At 44.0% G+C, this 19,450-nt stretch overlaps 1 protein-coding gene across 1 annotated transcript in view; it reads left to right on the top strand.

Moving 5' to 3' along the window:
- Positions 1–429: 429 nt before the first annotated feature.
- The window catches only part of DYNC1LI2 (dynein cytoplasmic 1 light intermediate chain 2), a 44,375-nt gene continuing 25,354 nt past the window's right edge, over positions 430–19,450 (top strand). Inside the window, exons 1-4 of the mRNA XM_075940046.1 lie at positions 430–669; positions 1,631–1,704; positions 2,470–2,586; positions 9,192–9,422. Coding sequence (XP_075796161.1) covers positions 575–669; positions 1,631–1,704; positions 2,470–2,586; positions 9,192–9,422 — 517 coding nt within the window. The 5' untranslated portion in view covers positions 430–574. The remainder of the gene's footprint in view (positions 670–1,630; positions 1,705–2,469; positions 2,587–9,191; positions 9,423–19,450) is intronic.

The following is a 19,450-nucleotide window of genomic DNA, read 5'->3' as shown; positions in this document are numbered from 1 at the left end:
AGAGCAAAAACTGTGGAGAGAAAAAGCAAAGCTCTTCCTCAACCTCCCTCCTCTTCAGCACCTGGCGGATGGTGAGCAGGCGTAAATGGCCTCTCCACGTACTCATTCACTAGCAACAACTGGGACAAGGAAAAGCCTAAAAAACACTAATCGCCTCACCCCGCCCCCCCCCCTTCCTTCGCTGCCCTGCAAGCCCCTGGTAAGGAGCACAGTGGAAAGAGAGCGAGACCCTTGCTCAGCTCAGCTGCTTTGCTGTCAGACTTGGCATCTTCTTGGCGGAGAGCCCGACGGACGCTAGGGGGCGCTGATCCGGCGGAGGCTGGGCGGCGGCGCCTCACACAGCCCGCACTCATAGCTGCCTGAGGCGCTGCCTGACCGGATCGGCGCGCTCTGGGGGGAGGCCCCCGGCAGGCCGCGCCTAGAGGACTCTGTCGGGCTGCAGCGTAGCGCGCTGGGTGTGTGCGGGGCGCGGGCGCGGCCTATCCGGGGTGGGAGGCGGCGCCGGGCAGCCCCGTCGGGCGGGTCCTCGGCGGGCCCGGTGAGGTCACTCTTTGTGGTGGTTGCTGTTGGCAAGATGGCGCCGGTGCTGGTGGAGAAGAAGTTGCTGGGGCCGGAGGCGGCCGGGCCCGCCGAGCTCCCCAGCGAGGAGGAGGAAGGGCAGAACCTGTGGTGAGCTGGGCCGGGGCTCGCCGCTCCCGCGGGTCGGGCGGGGGGAGGCTGCGGTTTCCCAGGGGGTCGGGGCGGGCTGGGACCGGCTCCCCTCCCGGAGCGCCCGGGGTGGCAGGAGGGAGTGGCGGGCGCAGCTTGGCCCCCCGCAGCGGAGAGCCCTCTCCACACCCCCGCGCCGAGGCCGGGCTGCCTCTCAGCCAGAGCGGACCGCGGCTCGGCGCAGAGCTGGGGGCAGTGGCGCGGCCTGCGCTGCCCGGGCCTGGGGGTGGGAGGAGGGATGGAGACTTGGGCGCCGCGCCTGGGCTCGTGCCAAACCTGCCCAGGCCCCCTCCCCTGCGCCCTGGGGAGTTCAGGGGCTGAATCTCCTCCGCAGCTCGTGGGCAGAGGCCGCTTCTGCCCTTTCTGGGTGGGGACATGGGGCTGGGGAATGACTTGCGTGTAGTGACACAGGAAATCAATGCAGAGCTGGGGATGCTCTGTGGTCTCCCAGCCCTTCGCTTTCACCACAAAGCCGTGTCTCTGACTTAATCTGGTATTCAAGGCAACAGAGTAAGGGGCTTTCACCACACATTAGTACCAACCAAAATAGCATGATGAGGAACACCCAGGCAGTCAGCACTTAGAGTGGGAGGTTTTCCTACAATTACCAGGCTTCTTCCTTAGAGTTTCAGGTTTGTACATTAGCTGTTAAATGTGTCATTGAGACTGCAGCATTTGTTGTAAAAGTGAGCAGCTGTGTTGTTTGCCTTTCATATTCATTCAAGTGAGGTATCTGTTTGAATATTTTTATTTAGAGATTTCATAAATACCTCAAAGAGACAGGATAGATATCTTTTCTGAATGCATGACATTTGTCAGGTCTGCTTAAATATCTGTTTGAAAATGATTTTGAGCTGATATTTATGTGATCTTTCTTTCCGGTGCCCCACCGGCAAACTAACAAGTAGTGCTGTCCCCATAGGTCCTCAATACTGAGTGAAGTTTCCACCCGGTCCAGATCTAAATTACCATCAGGCAAAAACATCCTCGTTTTTGGTGAGTAGTATCTACAAACAGCATGTAGGGTTAATTTCTTAGAAATAATAAAACTTGGTTCACACACAAAGCAGGTATTTTGAATGGGTAAGGGAGGAGTTAAATGACTTAACAAAATTGTATGAACAAAACCATGAGTGGATGTTCTTAACTGACTTAAAACCTTGCTTATATCTGTTTAGCTTGATTTGTAAATATATATATAATACACACACACACAGATCTGCTTTTGATAGGGGTTTAACTTAATTAGTTTTTAAAGTAAATTTAAATAGTTAGACAAGATCCTTTTGTTGGGATAGAATTGGTCCAACAAAGCTGATCATAACTTTTATCTTTTTGTTCAGGCAATACAGCATGTGGGATCCCCCAGGTTATGTGGAACTTGAAAAGTTGCTCTGGAGCTGGCTTTGCTTATACTGGGAATTAAGAGGGGGCATATCAGATATATCAATTAATGTTCAGATCTACGTTTACTGACTTCAAATTCATGAGCTATGATGTCCCCAAACTAGTAAACTGGCTAGCCTCCTACTGTTAGACTCTGTTATATTAAAACTACTGTAATGGAATCTATTTTTGAACAGTGGAACTGCTCTTCTCACTGTTCCATCTATAAATTGACAAATTTAGCTCCAAGTTTTGAGGAAGGGGGAAACACAAGACTACTTTAAACATTGTGACCTCTTAAGCTTGCTTAGATTATCCTTCCAGTTACACATACATTTCTGAATGTATCTTTTCACTGTACGAACTTATTGGTAGGTGATGACGGTTCAGGTAAAACAACTCTTATGGCTAAAGTACAAGGAGCAGAATACAGCAAGAAAGGAAGAGGACTGGAGTATTTATACCTAAATATTCATGATGAAGACAGAGATGGTAAGTTACATATTTTCACACATAGCCTTTTGCTGCAAATGAGTAGTTAACATTTTCATAGTCATTAAGGGAGTCCCTGGTGTATATTACACCATAGTAGCTGATTCAGCATTCCCTTGTTGTATACGTTGTAAGAAATTGATATGGCTCATAAAAGAAAAATGCATTTCACACACAGAGTATTGTGTCTTTCTCTGCCCTTCTCACAATCTAGGCTCTTTAGGGAAAATGCATTAGAACAACTTGTTCTCATAAGATCCATTTACTTGCAGGATGACTTTTTGCTGATGCTGATTTACTAGTATGTTTTCTATCCTGCTTACACTCAAATAAAGGTTCGTGTCCAGTCTTAAACTGAGAAGCATTTTTAACCCATCTAAGGGCAACCAGGATCTTAAATATGGATTTTGTAATTTTTTTGTAACCAAAACTTTTATAAACTAAGTTATATGTAGGTTATGCTCTTCTATATCTTATGTCTTCGGTTAGATTGTTGCCATTGTCTACATAATGGTGAAATTCCAGTAAGCATGATTAGGTAAGTGAAAAGGAGATAGAACCCATATTTCCTTTTCTACAAACTTGTGGTTGTCTTTCCTCTTTTCCTCCTCTCACACTTCCCAAATCTTGTTGCTAATTTAATTGAAGCTATTATCCAGCAGCACACTGGAGGCAAAAGACAAGTTAATTAAAAGGGGAAGCATCAGCCAGGAAGTAGAGCACTGTTCTGAGTCAGGAGAGTTTAGTGTTCTGCCACAGACCTGTTGTTTGATTTTGCACACGGCACTTCACCATTTTATTCCTCAGTTTCCTTACCTATAAAGTGAGAATATGGTATCAACTATTGTTTATAAATACTTTGAGCTCTAGGTGACCGTGATAATGGTATTGCTCTTCTGTGCCCCTGAAAATAGAAGACTTTGGGGTGAATTGCGTTGGCCACATTGCTGCTTGTTTAGGACTGACACACCTTATGCTTGCATCAGTATTCAACATAGGCTCTGTACCCTCCTTACCAAAGGTACCTTGTGAATCATACTCCTTGATTCCAGATACAACTAAAGAAGTCTTCAGCTATCATGTGGTCTTGCTGGCAAAGGTGGTCCTCCTCATTCCTGAGGTCTAGAGAAAATGTATCAGACATGAAACTTGCTGCAACTTTCCCTTTTGCCTTTCCTCTGCCTCTTACCTTCATGTTATAGCTCCCAAATGGGTACTAACATCTGCAGTGTTACACTTTCTGACTGCTTGCCTCCTTCAGAGGAAGATGGGAAGGAATTTGGGATCTGCAGCAGTACTTTCAACCAACAGGAAGGTATTGCTTCCTCTACAATCTCTCCTATGGTCCTGCATAACTGGTAAAGAACCTTCTTTGGGTATACATAGGCTTTAATCAACCACCTTTCTGAGGAACAGAAAAAGAGAAAAGGAAATGGGGAATGAGAGGAATGCAGTGTTCAGTAACATCCAACGAGCCACTTATCGGGTTTCAGATTAACTTATACAGTAACACTGTTATGCGTATAAGAAGCACACGGGATCTTTTTCAGGGGAGAAGGCAATACACTGTTTATTGAGAATATAGTAGAAAAGCAGTTAGCATATGCTTTATAAAGACAAATGCACGCACGCACACACACACACGTCCTGCAGATGGTGCATAGTTACCAGTCCATGGTCAGTCTTACTGGTCAGGCTAACTGAGCAAGGAGTTGGGCTTTCTCTGAGACTCCTCTGAGGCTTGGCTTGCAGGACTGAATCCAGAGTCCCATGGCAAGAAGTTCCCTATTTATCCATGTCAGTTCCCACTAGAGTCTGTGGGTTTTGCAGGGTAATGTGTCTGTCATCCACCCTAAGGAAGTGCTAATCTGTGTTTCTTTGATGGTGATTGACAGGGTTCCCATTGTTTCTCACTCTTGGTGGGGTCTCTGCCTGTCTCCAGGGTTCCTCAAAACTGCCAGTTGAATTCAGCCTCAAGACACAATGGATGTTTCAAAGTTTCCACTTCTTGATCACCTGGACATCTGTGATGGCTTTCACTCTCACACACCTTCCATTCACACCAAACAGTTGTATAGAGTTTCAAACTAGATCAATAGCTACAAGGGGTACAACTTAATTTGCAATACTTAACAGGTACCAAGGCCTTGCAGTGAACATTATCTAATCATAAGAGATCTATATAGAGAGAAATAGAAGTTATAGAGCTTATAAGCAAGTCATTACATCAATCATTATGTATCATACTTATAATATAATCAATATCAAAATATGCATTTTTTTGCTACCATCTTAGAAAAACATGTTGATGCTGTATGTCAGTCAGGTCATCTGCCTTTTATCAGGGTCTTAGGATTGTGTCAAAGGGAAGGATTCCTAAAGACCAGTAAGATGCTGGAGGAAAATGAGGGGCATCAAATTAACACCCAAGTCCTAGTCACTCTTTCTGTGAGACAAGAAGAGAATGGCCTTTGCATCTTGTTTTGGTTCTTGCATCTGTTCCCTTCATGTTTCCAGACATGGATCCAGAAAAGTTTAATTTTGTGAGGAAAATGCAAAATACTTTGGGCAGAGAGTTGGCTTATCTCTCTTCCCCTACCTAATTGGGCCTTTAGAAGCAAGAGAGCAAACTTGATTGTTCATGATTCCAAAAGCAGATACACTCTTCATTTCCTTCTTTCACACTTCTATTTTCTCTTCCCTCCTTCCAAAATCCCATTTGAGCATTTAGTTGCTTTTCTTGCAACTTAAACTAGAATATAGATTAGGCCCAAGAGACTTACCTTGGAGCTGCCATTACCTTCATCCTTTTTACCACACAAGAGATTTCTACTCAATTCTTGGAAGTAATTGAAATCTGTCTTGGGTGCCACGCTATTCATATAGTCCTTTACTTGAATAGCTGGCAAGTTGAGGGCAGTTATTGTCAGGTATTAGTCATTCAACATTAAATGCACAATATTTAATCTGTAGGTCTCCTGACATGTTAGAACCAATCCACTACTGTATTTCTACCTGAAGATTCTCCTTCACGGGGTATTAAACAATCCTCTATTCTCCTTAGGCCAAGGGATTTACTTCAGAAGAGTTGGTTCAGGGACAGTTGGAAAGCAAAAGGATCCTTGAAAGTCAGTGAGACTATCTGAAGCTAATGTTGTTTCTACCACTACATGACACTTCAGCTCATCTAAACATTGATTGTCAGCAAAATTCACTCAGTGTGGACGACCTGGAAATTTTGTATTCCTTTTAAAAGTTTACTGAACCCTCTAATGGTGAGACTTCCTAGGAACTACGATGGAGTTAATTTCTGTTTCATTCCCTGGCTGTTGTGATCACCACCAATACATCTCATTTAAGCTGGAGAACATGTTCTCAAGAGCTGATGTAATCAGTGGAACATGTGCAAGATGAGCTCCATATAGCTCTGTTACAGCATATTTATTTATAAAGTGACTTTTAAAATCTTTTCTGACACTATTCAAGGGCAGCTTTGTTAAATGATAATGGACAGGACAGAAGCATATTACATTAGCAAGCAGTGAAGTGGCAAGAGACAAAGACTATGTGGGATTGGTGAAGAGGGTTTTACACAACAGATACCATGTAGAAGGAGCATACCATCAGATCACTTCACGCTGCAGGAACAATTTAAGCAGATTCTGACCATGGTAGACATGGTTAAAATAAGACCATTCTTCTGTGTTTGCATTGTTGCTTGTTGCAGAGATAAATAGTTTTAACTTCAGAGAAATTCTGGACAAGATTGTATCACAGATGTGTACCGATTGAGCTAATTGCTTCAGCATGAGACAGATACTGTTAGTACATGTACGTCTCATCAAAGGAGAAACAGAGGCTCTTCTTGGTGTCGTTGGAGCTGCCATCTCAGGATGATGATTTTGACTTCCATCCTATTTTGCAGTTGCTTCACTTCCCAGTTTGGATTGTGGGTAACTGACCTTTTGACCTGATATACCACACGTAAATGCAGGCGATTCAGCTGCAATAGAGAGAGCCTTTTCCCCTTTGAGTAACACTATAAATGGTTTTCTCAGTTATTTTGCTGCTTGCAGTCTGTTTCCATATTGTTTCCAATAAATAAAAAAATAAAATTATGCATGTATTCTAAATCCATTTGCCCAAATTTTTAACAAGTTGCACCTATCTGCATCTTAATGTATAATCTGCTAAATGTTTGATTCTGTATTCAGCCATTTCATTGTCACAACTTTCTTGAAAGATCTAGTTAACTTCCTGTCATAGAATAGGTTCTGAGAACTGGGATGTTGCTTTTACATTCATAAAGTTGATAAACACACTATTCAGGTCCTTGTAAGAATGCTCTTTATGCTACTTGCTTATAAACTAGTTACACCTCAAAGAAATCTAGTTCCAAGCTTTACTACTGATCTCCCAACAAAGAACAAATTTTGTCTTGCATTTTTGTGTCTCATTAAATGGAAAAGGTAGGCAAGTCTGACACAAATTAGACTTTGTTTTCTTCCCAGCAACTTGATTTTATCTAGCATCTAGTATATGGAGAATAGCTTACCTAAAGTGGCTTTGAGCTGCTGTTTGGATGGGACTAAGGCATTTAGCAGATAATCAAGAGTTGTGTGGCCAGTTAGAATCAGTGCAAAACCATTTCTTTTGAGACGTGGTTAGAGAATTAGGTTGTGCAAAGAGACGTTTATTAGTCTCGGATGTATTAGTCTTAGAATTCACACTGCGATGAAGTCAGCATCGATTTACACATTTCTCCATCTAAACATTTCTGTAGGGTTGCTAACTGGAAGTGTGTACATGAATGTATACAAAACCACTCAACCTGTATCTAGAACTTCATGGTCATCTTAACTTTCAGAAGGTAATTCTGCAATTCATGTTTATAATAAAAATTCTCAGCCCACCTTCCAGGAGTTTGTACTATTTGTTAGACTTCTAAAACTGGAAATGCAGATCACACTTCTAAAAAATTGAAAATGATTGCTTTAACATAGCTTTGTCTGTGCATGTTTAAATTACTCATCCAACTTCCCCTTTGTACTCTCATAGGACTTTGGGGTTTAACAGTAAGGCTGCTTGCCTTTCTATAATTTCAACTCCAGACACTTAGTGCTGTGAGAGTACTTCTGTGGTCCCAGTGGGCACTGCAAGTCACAGTTTTAAAAAAGCCACAGTTAAAAGTAATTATAATATTTTTAACTGTATATGTTTTCTGTGTGCTTTTATCACATTCATCTTCCAAAAGTGTCTTGATGAAGTCTGGGAACCCAGAGGAATATTTAGAGGGAGTATTGAGGCCTGGGCCAGCCCCCCACAGAGGATGGAGAGGGAGCACTGTTCTGCCCCCAGTTCTGCTTTGACTTTGTCAATAGCCTTGACACTGACCTTGGCCCCCAGACTCCAGCTCCTGATGATGACTTCCGAGGCAGCATGGGCAGATTGTGTAGGGGGAAGAGACATAACTTAAGACAGGCCCACACTATGGGGGAAGGTTAGCTTAAGGTTCTCAATTCCAGCTACATAAAAAAATATAGCTGGAGTCGACATACCTTAAACCGAGCTTCGGTGCCATCCTCACAGCGGGAGGTTGACAGGAGAAATGCTCCCATTGAATTCCCTTACTCTTCATGACAACGCTGATGGGGGCACCCTCGGTGTTTGTTTTAACAGGTTTTTAGTAGATCCTCTAAATTAAATGACAAAAGAGCGGCCGTCTGCGGCATCAGTCTTCCTGTAAGTGGAGACATGGCCTTAGAATGTATACTGATCAGTAGACTTGGAATACATGCAGATCTTCAGTAGAAAGTTCAAATTTTCACATGTTGCAAGTAAGCAAGATTTGTTTTCACAACAATACTATCCGAATGAGACCAATGATTGCTAATATTAGATACTTCAGTGTTCTTTATAGAATATTGGCTTGCATTAAAGATTTGAGGCACAAATGGAATAGTTGTTAAATTATATTTCAGTTCTAGCTGGGGTTATTTGTGAACTGGTTACATTGATGTCTGCGTTTTCGAGTTTATTAGAGAGGTGTGTTTTTAACTTCTCATGCTAGACTTGCAATACGTTGCAGGATTCTAGCTAAAGATACTAGCACCTAACACAGTGAAGCCTTAACAATGGGCACAATTGTAATGATCTCATGACATACTTGGAGTCCAGGTATGTGTACATATGCCAAATTAATATGTGCTGTGAAAGATATTAAATGAATGATTGTATTCAATGTAACACAAAGCAGAAAGTATCCTTTTTCAAAAATAAAATATATGCTTATACTTAAAAAGCCAGGAAATACAGGTGTTCATTCCTCTTCACTGCTAAGTTAGAACCAAGATTCTTACAGAAAGCAACAACTCATTTTACAGGTACAGTGCCAAATTGTAGGTGCTCTTTTTCTCTTAAGGGATAGGCAGTATGCATACTCATTATGTTAAATGCAAACAGGCTAGACTTGCTTGTAGCTAGCGTCTGCTTATCTTCAAACTGGCAGTGTTATATCATGTTGGTTTGCTACTTACTGACGGGACAATATGGATGTAGCAAAATGCACACCAGTTTGAGGTATAATTGTACCTTTTCCTTTGCAGATCATACACGCTGTAATGTTTGGATTCTGGATGGAGACCTGTATCATAAAGGGCTCTTGAAGTTTGCTGTTTCTGCAGAAAACGTACAAGAAACCTTAGTAGTTTTTGTGGCAGATATGTCTAGACCGTGGACTGTTATGGAATCTTTACAAAAATGGGCCAGTGTCTTACGTGAGCACATTGATAAACTGAAAATTCCTCCAGAAGAGATGAGAGACATGGAACAAAAATGTAAGTTTAGTATGATTTTTCTTATTTTTAATCAAATATATTACACAACTTTAATTTAATTTTATCAAGTTATTAAACGACTCTTCTACCTTTTGCTTGTATTCACCGTCAGAATTCTAATTGAGTTATTTACTCTTTGAGTAGAGGATGAATATTTCAAGTTGTCTTGTATTTGAGCTTTAGTGCTTTCATAGAAATAGATCCGCATTTCATCAGCCAATTTTAGTGTGCAACCCTGAAGTATTTCAGTATTTTCTGATAGAGCACAGAAGGGAAAGAGATTTGTTGAGGTAACTCTAAGGTGCAGTCTCTCTCCTTTAAGCTGTATACTGAAGGTTAAGTCAGTTTGAATCAAGTTAAAGAGCTGAAGCAAAGTTATTAGTGTAGGGTTTCAGGATTTTGAAAGATCACATGGCTTTGTTTTGGGATTTGTATATCAAAGCTTCTTAGAATTAGTAGCTTATATTACTCTTTACTATAACAGATTCTGGGAAGATGATTGTGATGGAGAAATGTTAGTAACCTTCATAGTCTTGATGGGAGGGTGGATAACTCAAACCAATTTAAATAAGTTGATTATTTAACTTAATCAATTTACTTGCTTTTAAATATAGCCTTTGCACTAAATTTGATGCTGCTTCTTGCTAACCAGGGAGATACTCTATATTAATGCATATTTATTTAAGTAATTATGTAGCTTACTTTTTTACTAGGTAATTATGTTTTTACTCAGAGTTTGTGTCACGCTCTAATAGGATGCACTTTCTGAAGCTGACAAGCTATGAAGATTATATTTATCATGCTCTGTGCAGACCTAAATCTACACCGAGGTTATGTCAATACAGTGTCATAGCTGTGCTGCTTAGCAGTGCCGGTATAAGGTATGCAATGTAGCCTCTTTGGCAGGAAAAGCTTCTCTACAGACAAAATAAAACCAACCCCTTGTTGGGGGTTGTAGCCTTGTCAATGGGAGAGTCTCTCTGGCTGACAAAATGCTGTCAAAACCAGCATTTTTCATCAGTAAAACTTTTGTCAGTCGAGATGTTAGCAATGTAGATGTAGCCTCAGACTCTGGAAGGATAGTTTCCACAAGAGAGGTGTTAAATCTATTCAGTATAACCCATGCAAGACTTTTCCCAGCAACAGAAAAGAAAATGCTGGTGTAATTATCAGTTTGTCCTATCACCCTTATGTTTATAGAAATGGACAGTGTTGATGTCCTTGAAATCCCGTCAATGAATCTTGCTGTCAGATAATGTGGAAGAGCCATGTGATGTCGTGTCTTGCAGTGTGGTAATCACACTGCTTATAGAGCTCGGCTGGAATGCTGTCTGGTCCAGGTGCTTCCTTTTGTGACATCTGTATGATTGCTGTATAGTCTCATATTAAGTGGGGGCTAATGCAAATTCTGTTTTAAATGGGAATTGTGGAACAGCATTAATTGCTTCCTCAGAAATGTTAGAAAGGTGATCAATGGATGAAACACTTCAATCTGCTTCTCAGTCAGTTTTTGTTTTTCTGAGAGAAGGTGGGTGAAGTAATATCTTTTATTTGTTAGAGGCAAGCTTTCAATCTTCCACACAACTCTTCTTCAGGTTAATGAAAGCTTGTCGTTTTAAAAGACAGAATTTGGTCCAATAAAATATATTACCTCACCTTCTTTGTGTTTCTAATATCCTGGGACCAACATGGCTTCAACAGCACTACATGCTACAGTAAACTTCCGATAATCCGGCACCTTTAGGACCCAGGGGGTGCCAGATTATCAGATATGCCGGACTATCAGAAGGGGGGGGCTATGAGGGGTCTGGAGTGGGGTGGGAGGGGATGCCACCCCAGGCCCCTCATAGCCCCCGCCTTACGATAGTCCGGCTCTGCCCCAGGCATCCCTGATTCAGCCGCTGCTGGTCAGTTTCAGCAGCAGCTGAATCGGGGATGCCTGCAATAGAGCAGCTGGGGTGCTGCCGGGTTGGTCCCGCAGCGCTGAGGGGCGGCGCTACGGCACCAACCCAGCAGCACTCCAGCTGCTCTTGGGGACGCCTGGGGCAGAGCAGCTGGAGTGCTGCCAGGTTGGTCCCTCAGCGCCAAAGGACAGCGCTGCGGGACCAACCCGGCAGGACCCCAGCTGCTCTGCCCCAGGGGTCCCCGATTCAGCCACTGCTGAAACAGATCAGCGGCTGATTCCAGGAAGCCCCGGGCAGAGCTGCTCTGCCCGGGGCTTCCTGGAATCAGCCGCTGATCTGTTTCAGCAGCGGCTGACTTGGGGACCCCTTGGGTAGAGCAGCTGGGGTCCTGCCGGGTTGGTCCCGCAGCGCCGAGGGGCGGTGCTACAAGACCAGCCCCGCAGCACCCCAGCTGCTCCGCCCCAGGCGTCCGGATTCAGCCTGCTGGTGAAATTGACGCTGCTGGTCAGTTTCAGCAGCGGCTGAATCCCGACGCCTGGGGCAAAGCAGCTGGGGTGCTGCTGGGTTGGTCCCGTAGCACCGCCCCTTGCTCTGCCCGGGGCTTCCTGGAATCAGCTGCTGATCTGTTTCAACAGCTGCTGAATCGGGGACCCCTGGGGTAGAGCAGCTGGGGTCCTGCCGGGTTGGTCCCGCTGCTCTGCTCCCGGCTTCCCCGATTCAGCTGCTGGTCAGTTTCAGCAGCAGCTGAATGGGGGAAGCCTGTCCGGCTGCCCCAGCACTTCCGGGTTCCTGATGGTGCCGGACCATCAGGAGTCCCCGGAGCATTGGATGCCGGACTAATGGAGTTTTACTGTATATTTGTTTTCTCAGTTAAGAGTCTGTTGCTGTGCAATGTACATATAGGGATTATCCTGTTGCACCTGGGGCCATACACCACAGAAGGGCCAGCAAAATGGCTTTTTACTGTCTTTGCTCCCTTGCCAGTTGTAACTCCACTGTTGGATTTCCATGTGCTGAAGTGGGTCTGTGCCATCTGTTTTGTTCAGTGATATGCAGTCTTCCTAACTACTGAATCCTTATCCACTATGTAGGCCGATTGGGTGCCATGTAGTGAGTTCAGGAGCTGACTCACTCAGTTCTCTGAAAACTTCCACGCAGTGTGCAGCGGCGGTCAAAAAGGCAAATAGGATGCTAGGAATTATTAGGAAAGGGATAGAAAATAAGACCCAGAATATCTTACTGTCCCTGTATAAAACTATGGTACACCCACATCTTGAATACTGTGTACAGATGTGGTCTCCTCGCCTCAAAAAAGATATTTTGGCCTTGGAAAGGGTTCAGAAAAGGGCAACTAAAATTATTAGGGGTTTGGAACGGGTCCCATATGAGGAGAGATTAAAGCGACTGGGACTTTTCAGTTTAGAAAAGAGGAGACTGAGGGGGGATATGATAGAGGTCTATAAAATCATGAGTGGTGTAGAGAGGGCCGATAAAGAAAAGTTATTTATTAGTTCCCTAAATAGAAGAACTAGAGGACACCAAATGAAATTAATGGGGAGCAGGTTTAAAACTAATAAAAGAAAGTTCTTCTTCACACAGCGTGCAGTCAACCTGTGGAACTCCTTGCCAGAGGAGGCTGTGAAGGCTAGGACTATAATAGAGTTTAAAGAGAAGCTAGATAATTTCATGGAGGTTAGATCCATAAAAGGCTGTTAGCCGGGGGATAAAATGGTGTCCTTGGCCTCTGTTTGTCAGAGGCTGGAGAGGGATGGCAGGAGACAAATCGCTTGATCATTGTCTTTGGTCCACCCTCTCTGGGGCACCTGGTGTTGGCCACTGTCAGTAGACAGGATACTGGGCTAGATGAACCTTTGGTCTGACCCCCCGCTCCCCCGCGGCCAGCCCTGCGATCTCCCCCAGCCAGATTCACTGCCCCCACCAGCCAGTTCGCACCCCCGCGATCTGCCCTGGCCAGCCCTGCTTCTGCTGGCTGGTTCCCTTCCCTAACTCCCCCGGGCACCTCCACTGCCCTGACCCTGCTTCCCTGTGGCTCATAACCAACCCCTCCTCCCCCCTCCACAGCCAGCAATAAGAGCTCACCTGGTAACACTCACTATGCCTCTGCTGGGGAGCCTGAAATAATACAGCTGCATCGGCCCAGCTCTGCTGAGGGCTTGGGGAACCCAGCGCTGCACGGACAGTCCAGTACCCCGGAACAACCTGGCAGCCACGCTGAAGCCCGGTATTCTTTTCCTGTGACCCGGTACCGGATTGCCCATAGTTTGGGAAATGCTGGTCTAGACTACATGACTCCATCAACGGAGCCTTGTAGATGAGGCAGGACAAGAAAGGGAAATGAAGCGGCGATTTAAATAATCGCTGCTTCATTTAAATCAAAATGGCCACCGCTCTGTGCCGCTCAGCTGTTTGTCGGCACAACGTGGCAGTCTAGACAGGGATCTGCCGACCCCAGAACCCTTTGTTCCTTTGTCCGTCGAGCCTTTATGCCTCGACAAACAGCTGATCAGCACAGCATGGCGGCCATTTTTATTTAAATGAAGCAGTGATTATTTAAATCGCTGCTTCATTTCCGTTTGTCGAATAAACTAATCTACATGGCTCTGTCGACGGAGCCATGTAGTCTAGACATACCCTATTAGTGTATTCAAACAGCAGAAGCAGCGCCTGCCTTTGATCTTGCTGCTTGCAATAACAAACATCGGTGACTCTCGCAGCAGCTTTCACGATGCCATTGCCAGCTCATCTCAGCACGGCACCACAGTCCCACTCTGCACCAGAACATGTTACTGCAATTTGGCTCTGCTCAGCACCAGTTTTACAATGCAGCTGATCTCACGGTCTTCCCCTCTCCAGAGTCTCCTTTTCTGGATGGGGATTTTTCACCAGAACTACTAGTAAAATACTGCCAAGCGGCGCAACCCCTCTTTTCCAGTGGGGAGGAAGATGACTTGGAGAACAAAGACCTTTCTCTGCCTAGTATCCACTTGAGTATAGGGGCCCACGCAGGCAAAATACACCTGCCACTCAATACCCGTGGTACACCCACTTCTGGATGGCACCACCTATACCATTCCCTGACTACCTGCCATACTGGGGCAACTGAAAACACTGCAGAGCGCGACATACTAATCGTCCTGCAATTTGGAGGCAAGTCCACAAACCGCCCCCGCCAACCCTTTAAGTGGTGGTGAACTCTAATACTGAACCTATACTGGACATACAAACAGAAATCACAGGGGATGATTCGCCTATGGCCACTGTGGCACCCCCTTCACCTCAGCAAGCCAAGCTGCCCTCCACATCTACAAATGAACTCTCTCACTTTCAGGATCTCTTTAAAAAGGTGGTGGATAACCCCAATATTGCTTTGGAGGAAGTCTCAGATAGCTAACATAAGCTCACAGATATTGCAAGCCACTGATACCTCCAAAATAGCACTCCATATTAATGCAGCCGGCCTGCACAGACTATATGGTGGACCAGAAATACTTGGTTGCTGAGGTGGCATTTCAAAGGGGCAGTGCTGCACCGCTGATCCTAGGCTCTGTGCAGCACTCGCCCTTTGAAATGCTGCCACAGCGTTTCAAAATGACAACACCGCATGGAGCCCGGGGTCAGCTCTGTGTGGCGTTGCTGCTTTGAAGTACCCCCTGCCCCCCTGTCTGATAGAGGCAGCAAGGGAAGGGAGAAATGGACTAGTCCTTAACATCTGTAGTCATGTATCCTGGCTCTGTCTTCCTCTTTCCCAAGGGAACCCCATACTGCAGTAGAGGGTCTTCCATTTGATAGGCACAAATTCTTTGCTGCCAACATCAATGAGGTCCTTCACTCCTTTTGAAGCACTCTCGAGCAACCCTAAGATCCTTTGGCATACAAACACATATGCCAAAGAAGAAACAATACAGGTATCAACCATACCAACAACAGAGATATCCTTATTCACATCATCGACAATATGATACTCATTACCACCAATACTAGAGATCCAGAGCCCAAAGACATCGCCCTCCCTCTTCTGAGGTGAACCAGCCTCCAATAAGCTAACTTGAGGCATTGGTAGAGAGCAATTAGATGAAAACTATCTACTCTCTCCAGTGCTTATAGTAACCAACCCATCCTTCACCTTCTGTTTACAACTATTCTTCCATAACTGGGAAGCTACCACTTCAGACCATTGGCTCCTGAGATCATTCAGTGAGGATATACCATCCATTCACATCCTCTCCTCCCAATCACCACCCGCTCTCACCCTCTTCAGGGACCCTTCTCTCATGCTATTACTCCATTCAAAGGTGCAACGCCTTATCCATCTCAGAGCCATAGAGCCAGTGCCTACTCAGCACAGGGCGAAAGGGTTTTATTCATGATATTTCTTGACAGAAAGAAAAACGGGAGATGGCGCCCCATTCTAGACCTCCAGGGTCTGAACAAATGTACAAAAACAAAAATTCAGAATGGTCACTCTTTCCACAATAATCCCAGCCCTGATTCTAGGAGATTAGTTTTCAACTCTTGACCTCCAAGGTGCATGTTTTCATGTTACTATCCACCCGGCACATATTAGATGCTTCCTCACATTTCACATTTACGCTTGAGAGTGGCCACTATCAATACACTGTGCTTACCTTTGGTCTTTTCACAGCGCCACAAGTGTTCTCAAAACTACTGGCAGCGGTAATAGAATATTTAAGGATGAAGGACCGGATAATCTTCCCATTTCTGTATGATTGTCTGCTGAAGTCTCCAACCCTTTCTCACAGCGGTGTTTCTTGCAACATCGATGATGCAGTGCTTCCAAAAGTTGGTCCTACAAATAAACAGAGACAAGTCAACATTAACACCTACCCAACAAATCCATTTCATAGGCTCTTTTCTCAACTCCACTACTGGTCAAGTCTCACTGCCACAGGAAAGATTCAGAGCAATCTGCAGTCTTGTACAAACCATTTGCATCAGGTCACAGCTCACAGCTGCCTCCAGCTGCAGGGACACCTGGCAGCCTCCACCTTTGTCATCCCCAGTGCCTGCATATGAGTTGCCTTCAAGCCTGGCTAGCTTTAGTATACAAACCAAAATGGTACAAACTCCTCAAGTACTCACAGTGCCACCTGCAGTCAAAGACTCACTAGTGTAGTGGAGCATCCCACTGCACATACGCGAAGGGGTTCCATTTCAGCAAGAATCCCCTCACAATCACTATCACAACAGATGCACTCCTCACTGGATGGGGGAGCACACATAGGCCAAACGACAACGCAGGGACTATGGTCCACCTCTGAAACCAGCTTCCATATCAAGCTCTTTGATCTCAGAGCTATACGCTATGCCTGCTTCCACTTCCTCCCTGTCATCAGAGGCTGCAATATAAAGTTCATGACAGATAACGTGTAGCATGCATGTTCTACATGAACTCTGCCTGAAACTCTGGCATTGATGCCTCAGATACAATATCACCATATCCACCACATACCTACCTGGTATTCAGAACACCACTGCAGACAAACCTAGTCTTTGCTTCCCCATACAACACGGGTGGGAGTTGGACAGTTCTGTCCTATACACGATTTTCCAACACTGGGGGTTTCCCCAACTTGACCTGTTCACAACATCCCAGAACAAAAAATGCCCAGAGTTCTGTTCCAGAGCAGGATTGGAATCCCACTCCAGGGCGGATGCCTTTTCGCTCCCATGGACCAATTTTTAAAAATTTTTAAATGCCTTTTCACCCATACTTCACAAGGCAATACAGAAGATCAGAACAGAGATAAGATGTGTGAATTAATAGCACTGGCATGGTCCAGGCAACCCTGGTATGCCTTCTTGATGGGAATGTCGACTATCCTCCCCCCCCCCCCATTGTCCTACCACTCAGTCCAATCTCCTATCTTAACACAGTGGCCAGATTCTTCAACCCAACATAGACAATCTCCACCTGAGAGCCTGGCTACTCAGTGGTTCTCTCATGAAGAGCTAGTGTGCTCAGAACCAGTATGCGCACATGCTACCTACCTCCAAAAATGAAAGAGGTATGCTGCTTGGTGCACACAAAAGCATACCTCCCCAACCTCTGTGCTTCTTCACTCAATCCTTGATTGTTTACTGGAACTTAAATCCCCATGCCTTTCTATTAGCTCCATTAAGATCCATCTCACTGCCATTGCCACATTGCACCATAAGGTAGACAATGCCACAGTATATGTCCATCCAGTCGCCAAAAGATTTATGAAGGGCATCCAGGCATTATACCCCGATATCAGACCACCAACACATCTCTGGGATCTATGTGTTGTCCGTAATGCACTCATGCACAAATTCTGTGAGCCTTTGTCACCATATTCTCTCTTACACCTCTCAATGAAAACAGCTTAAGCAGCTTTCCTGGTCACAATCACCTCTGCCAGAAGAGTGGGAAAACTTGGAGCTCTCATGGCAGCCCCTCCATATTCCATTTTATCATGTGAGAGTCATACTTCACACCCTAAACGTCTACCCGTAGCACGTTCTTCCTTCCATCCATCAGATAGTTGACTAGACCTTAACATCCCTCATTTCAGTGTAAAACAGAAAATTAATGAATTTAAATAAATGTAAGTTGTACAATTATTTTGGAAAAAGAGAAGCAGACAATTCTTACCTGTGTTCTTTATAGATAAAGGAGTTGCATGGACAGCAGAGTCTGTGAAGGGTCAACTTTTTGCACAAATTTCAAGTTGTGGGTGTATTTTCAATTCTGTGAATCACAAGTTGTTTGGGAGGGATCAGGTTTTTTGCATGGATGACTATGTATTGAACATTGTCTTATACTACAATAGGTTTAGAAAATGGGAACTTATTGACAGCAGAACATTTAAATTAACTAGCACCACGTATGTTATACTTGTTTGTGAATCTTTGTTCTGCCTTGTCAGTTTTTTTTGAACAGTGGATAATTACTGGGGCAGGAGGGGGGGTTTTTTAATTTTGCATTTTTGAATTATTTTAATAGTTTCAAAAATTTTCAAAATATAATTTTTTGCAACTCTGCCACATAAATGGAGGCCTTTCCAGATTGAGATTTATTTATGTACCGCATACTAAAAAGAGCCTTGAATATAGTCATGGACTCAGCGTACAGATAGTGTTTGACTTTGTGACGTGAGAGATAATAACAGCAAAAAAATGAATTTCTTTTTTAAATGAAGGAGTGGCTGTTTAATTTGATGTGTTCTGCACTTGTTTACATTTTGCAAAAAAGTGTCTCTCCAAAGGGTGTGGATAAATAGCATTTGCTTGCAGAAGGTAATTCTTCTAGTAGGCTTTCAGTGAATTAAAGTTACAGTGAGCTGTCTGATATAAGGCACAGAAATTTGTTTGGCCTGAACTACCAGAACAACAATTATTTTCCTTGATGCTTCTGTCAGTGCACACTTAATACTACGAAGTTTGTTTGCTTGGAGTGCTACTTTCATGTTCAGCTCTTAACTTCTATATTTCTCATTTATATTTTCTGTTGTGATTAAACTGTTAGTATCCTGAATTGGATATGTACCGTAGTTTTTCTGACCCTGAAATGACTTTTCAGAAGCAAAATTTTTGGTCAGCAGGGATCCAGAAATATCAAGTTAGAAATCACTTGTTTGAATAGTTATCTCATTTTCTTTAAATGTTATGCTCTTGTAGTTTAAATTTGTGATCTCAGGGTATCTGTAATTGTTTCTAGATTTGAGGGTCCCATTAATTCTCCTTTTTTTTAACCAAGACTATGATTATTTTATGTCTCCTGTTAGCTCCCCCTGTAAATACAAAGCACAATGCTCAGTAGCTTCCCATGTTGTCCAAATTATCCATAAATATAATTTTAGAGTTAACTTCAAGTCGTTGTAGTTTATTTAATATTGCATAGGGATGTAAAGGGTTAACTGGTTACCTAACACTAACCTTCCTGGCTTATCTGGTAACCAGTTAACCAGCAGTCCTCTTCTCCCCCCCCCCCCCCCGGGAATTTACATATCTAACACTACATAATTGTAATTCCCCATTGCAGCATAGAACAATATTTGGTAGTGGTAGCACTGCTTGCTTCAGAGATGGGAAGCACCACTGCTTTAAAAATCTGGGGAACAA

This window comes from Pelodiscus sinensis, chromosome 12 (assembly GCF_049634645.1).
Source record: "Pelodiscus sinensis isolate JC-2024 chromosome 12, ASM4963464v1, whole genome shotgun sequence".
Classification (NCBI taxonomy): Eukaryota; Metazoa; Chordata; order Testudines; family Trionychidae; genus Pelodiscus; species Pelodiscus sinensis.
This window is presented reverse-complemented; position numbering and strand designations above follow the sequence as displayed.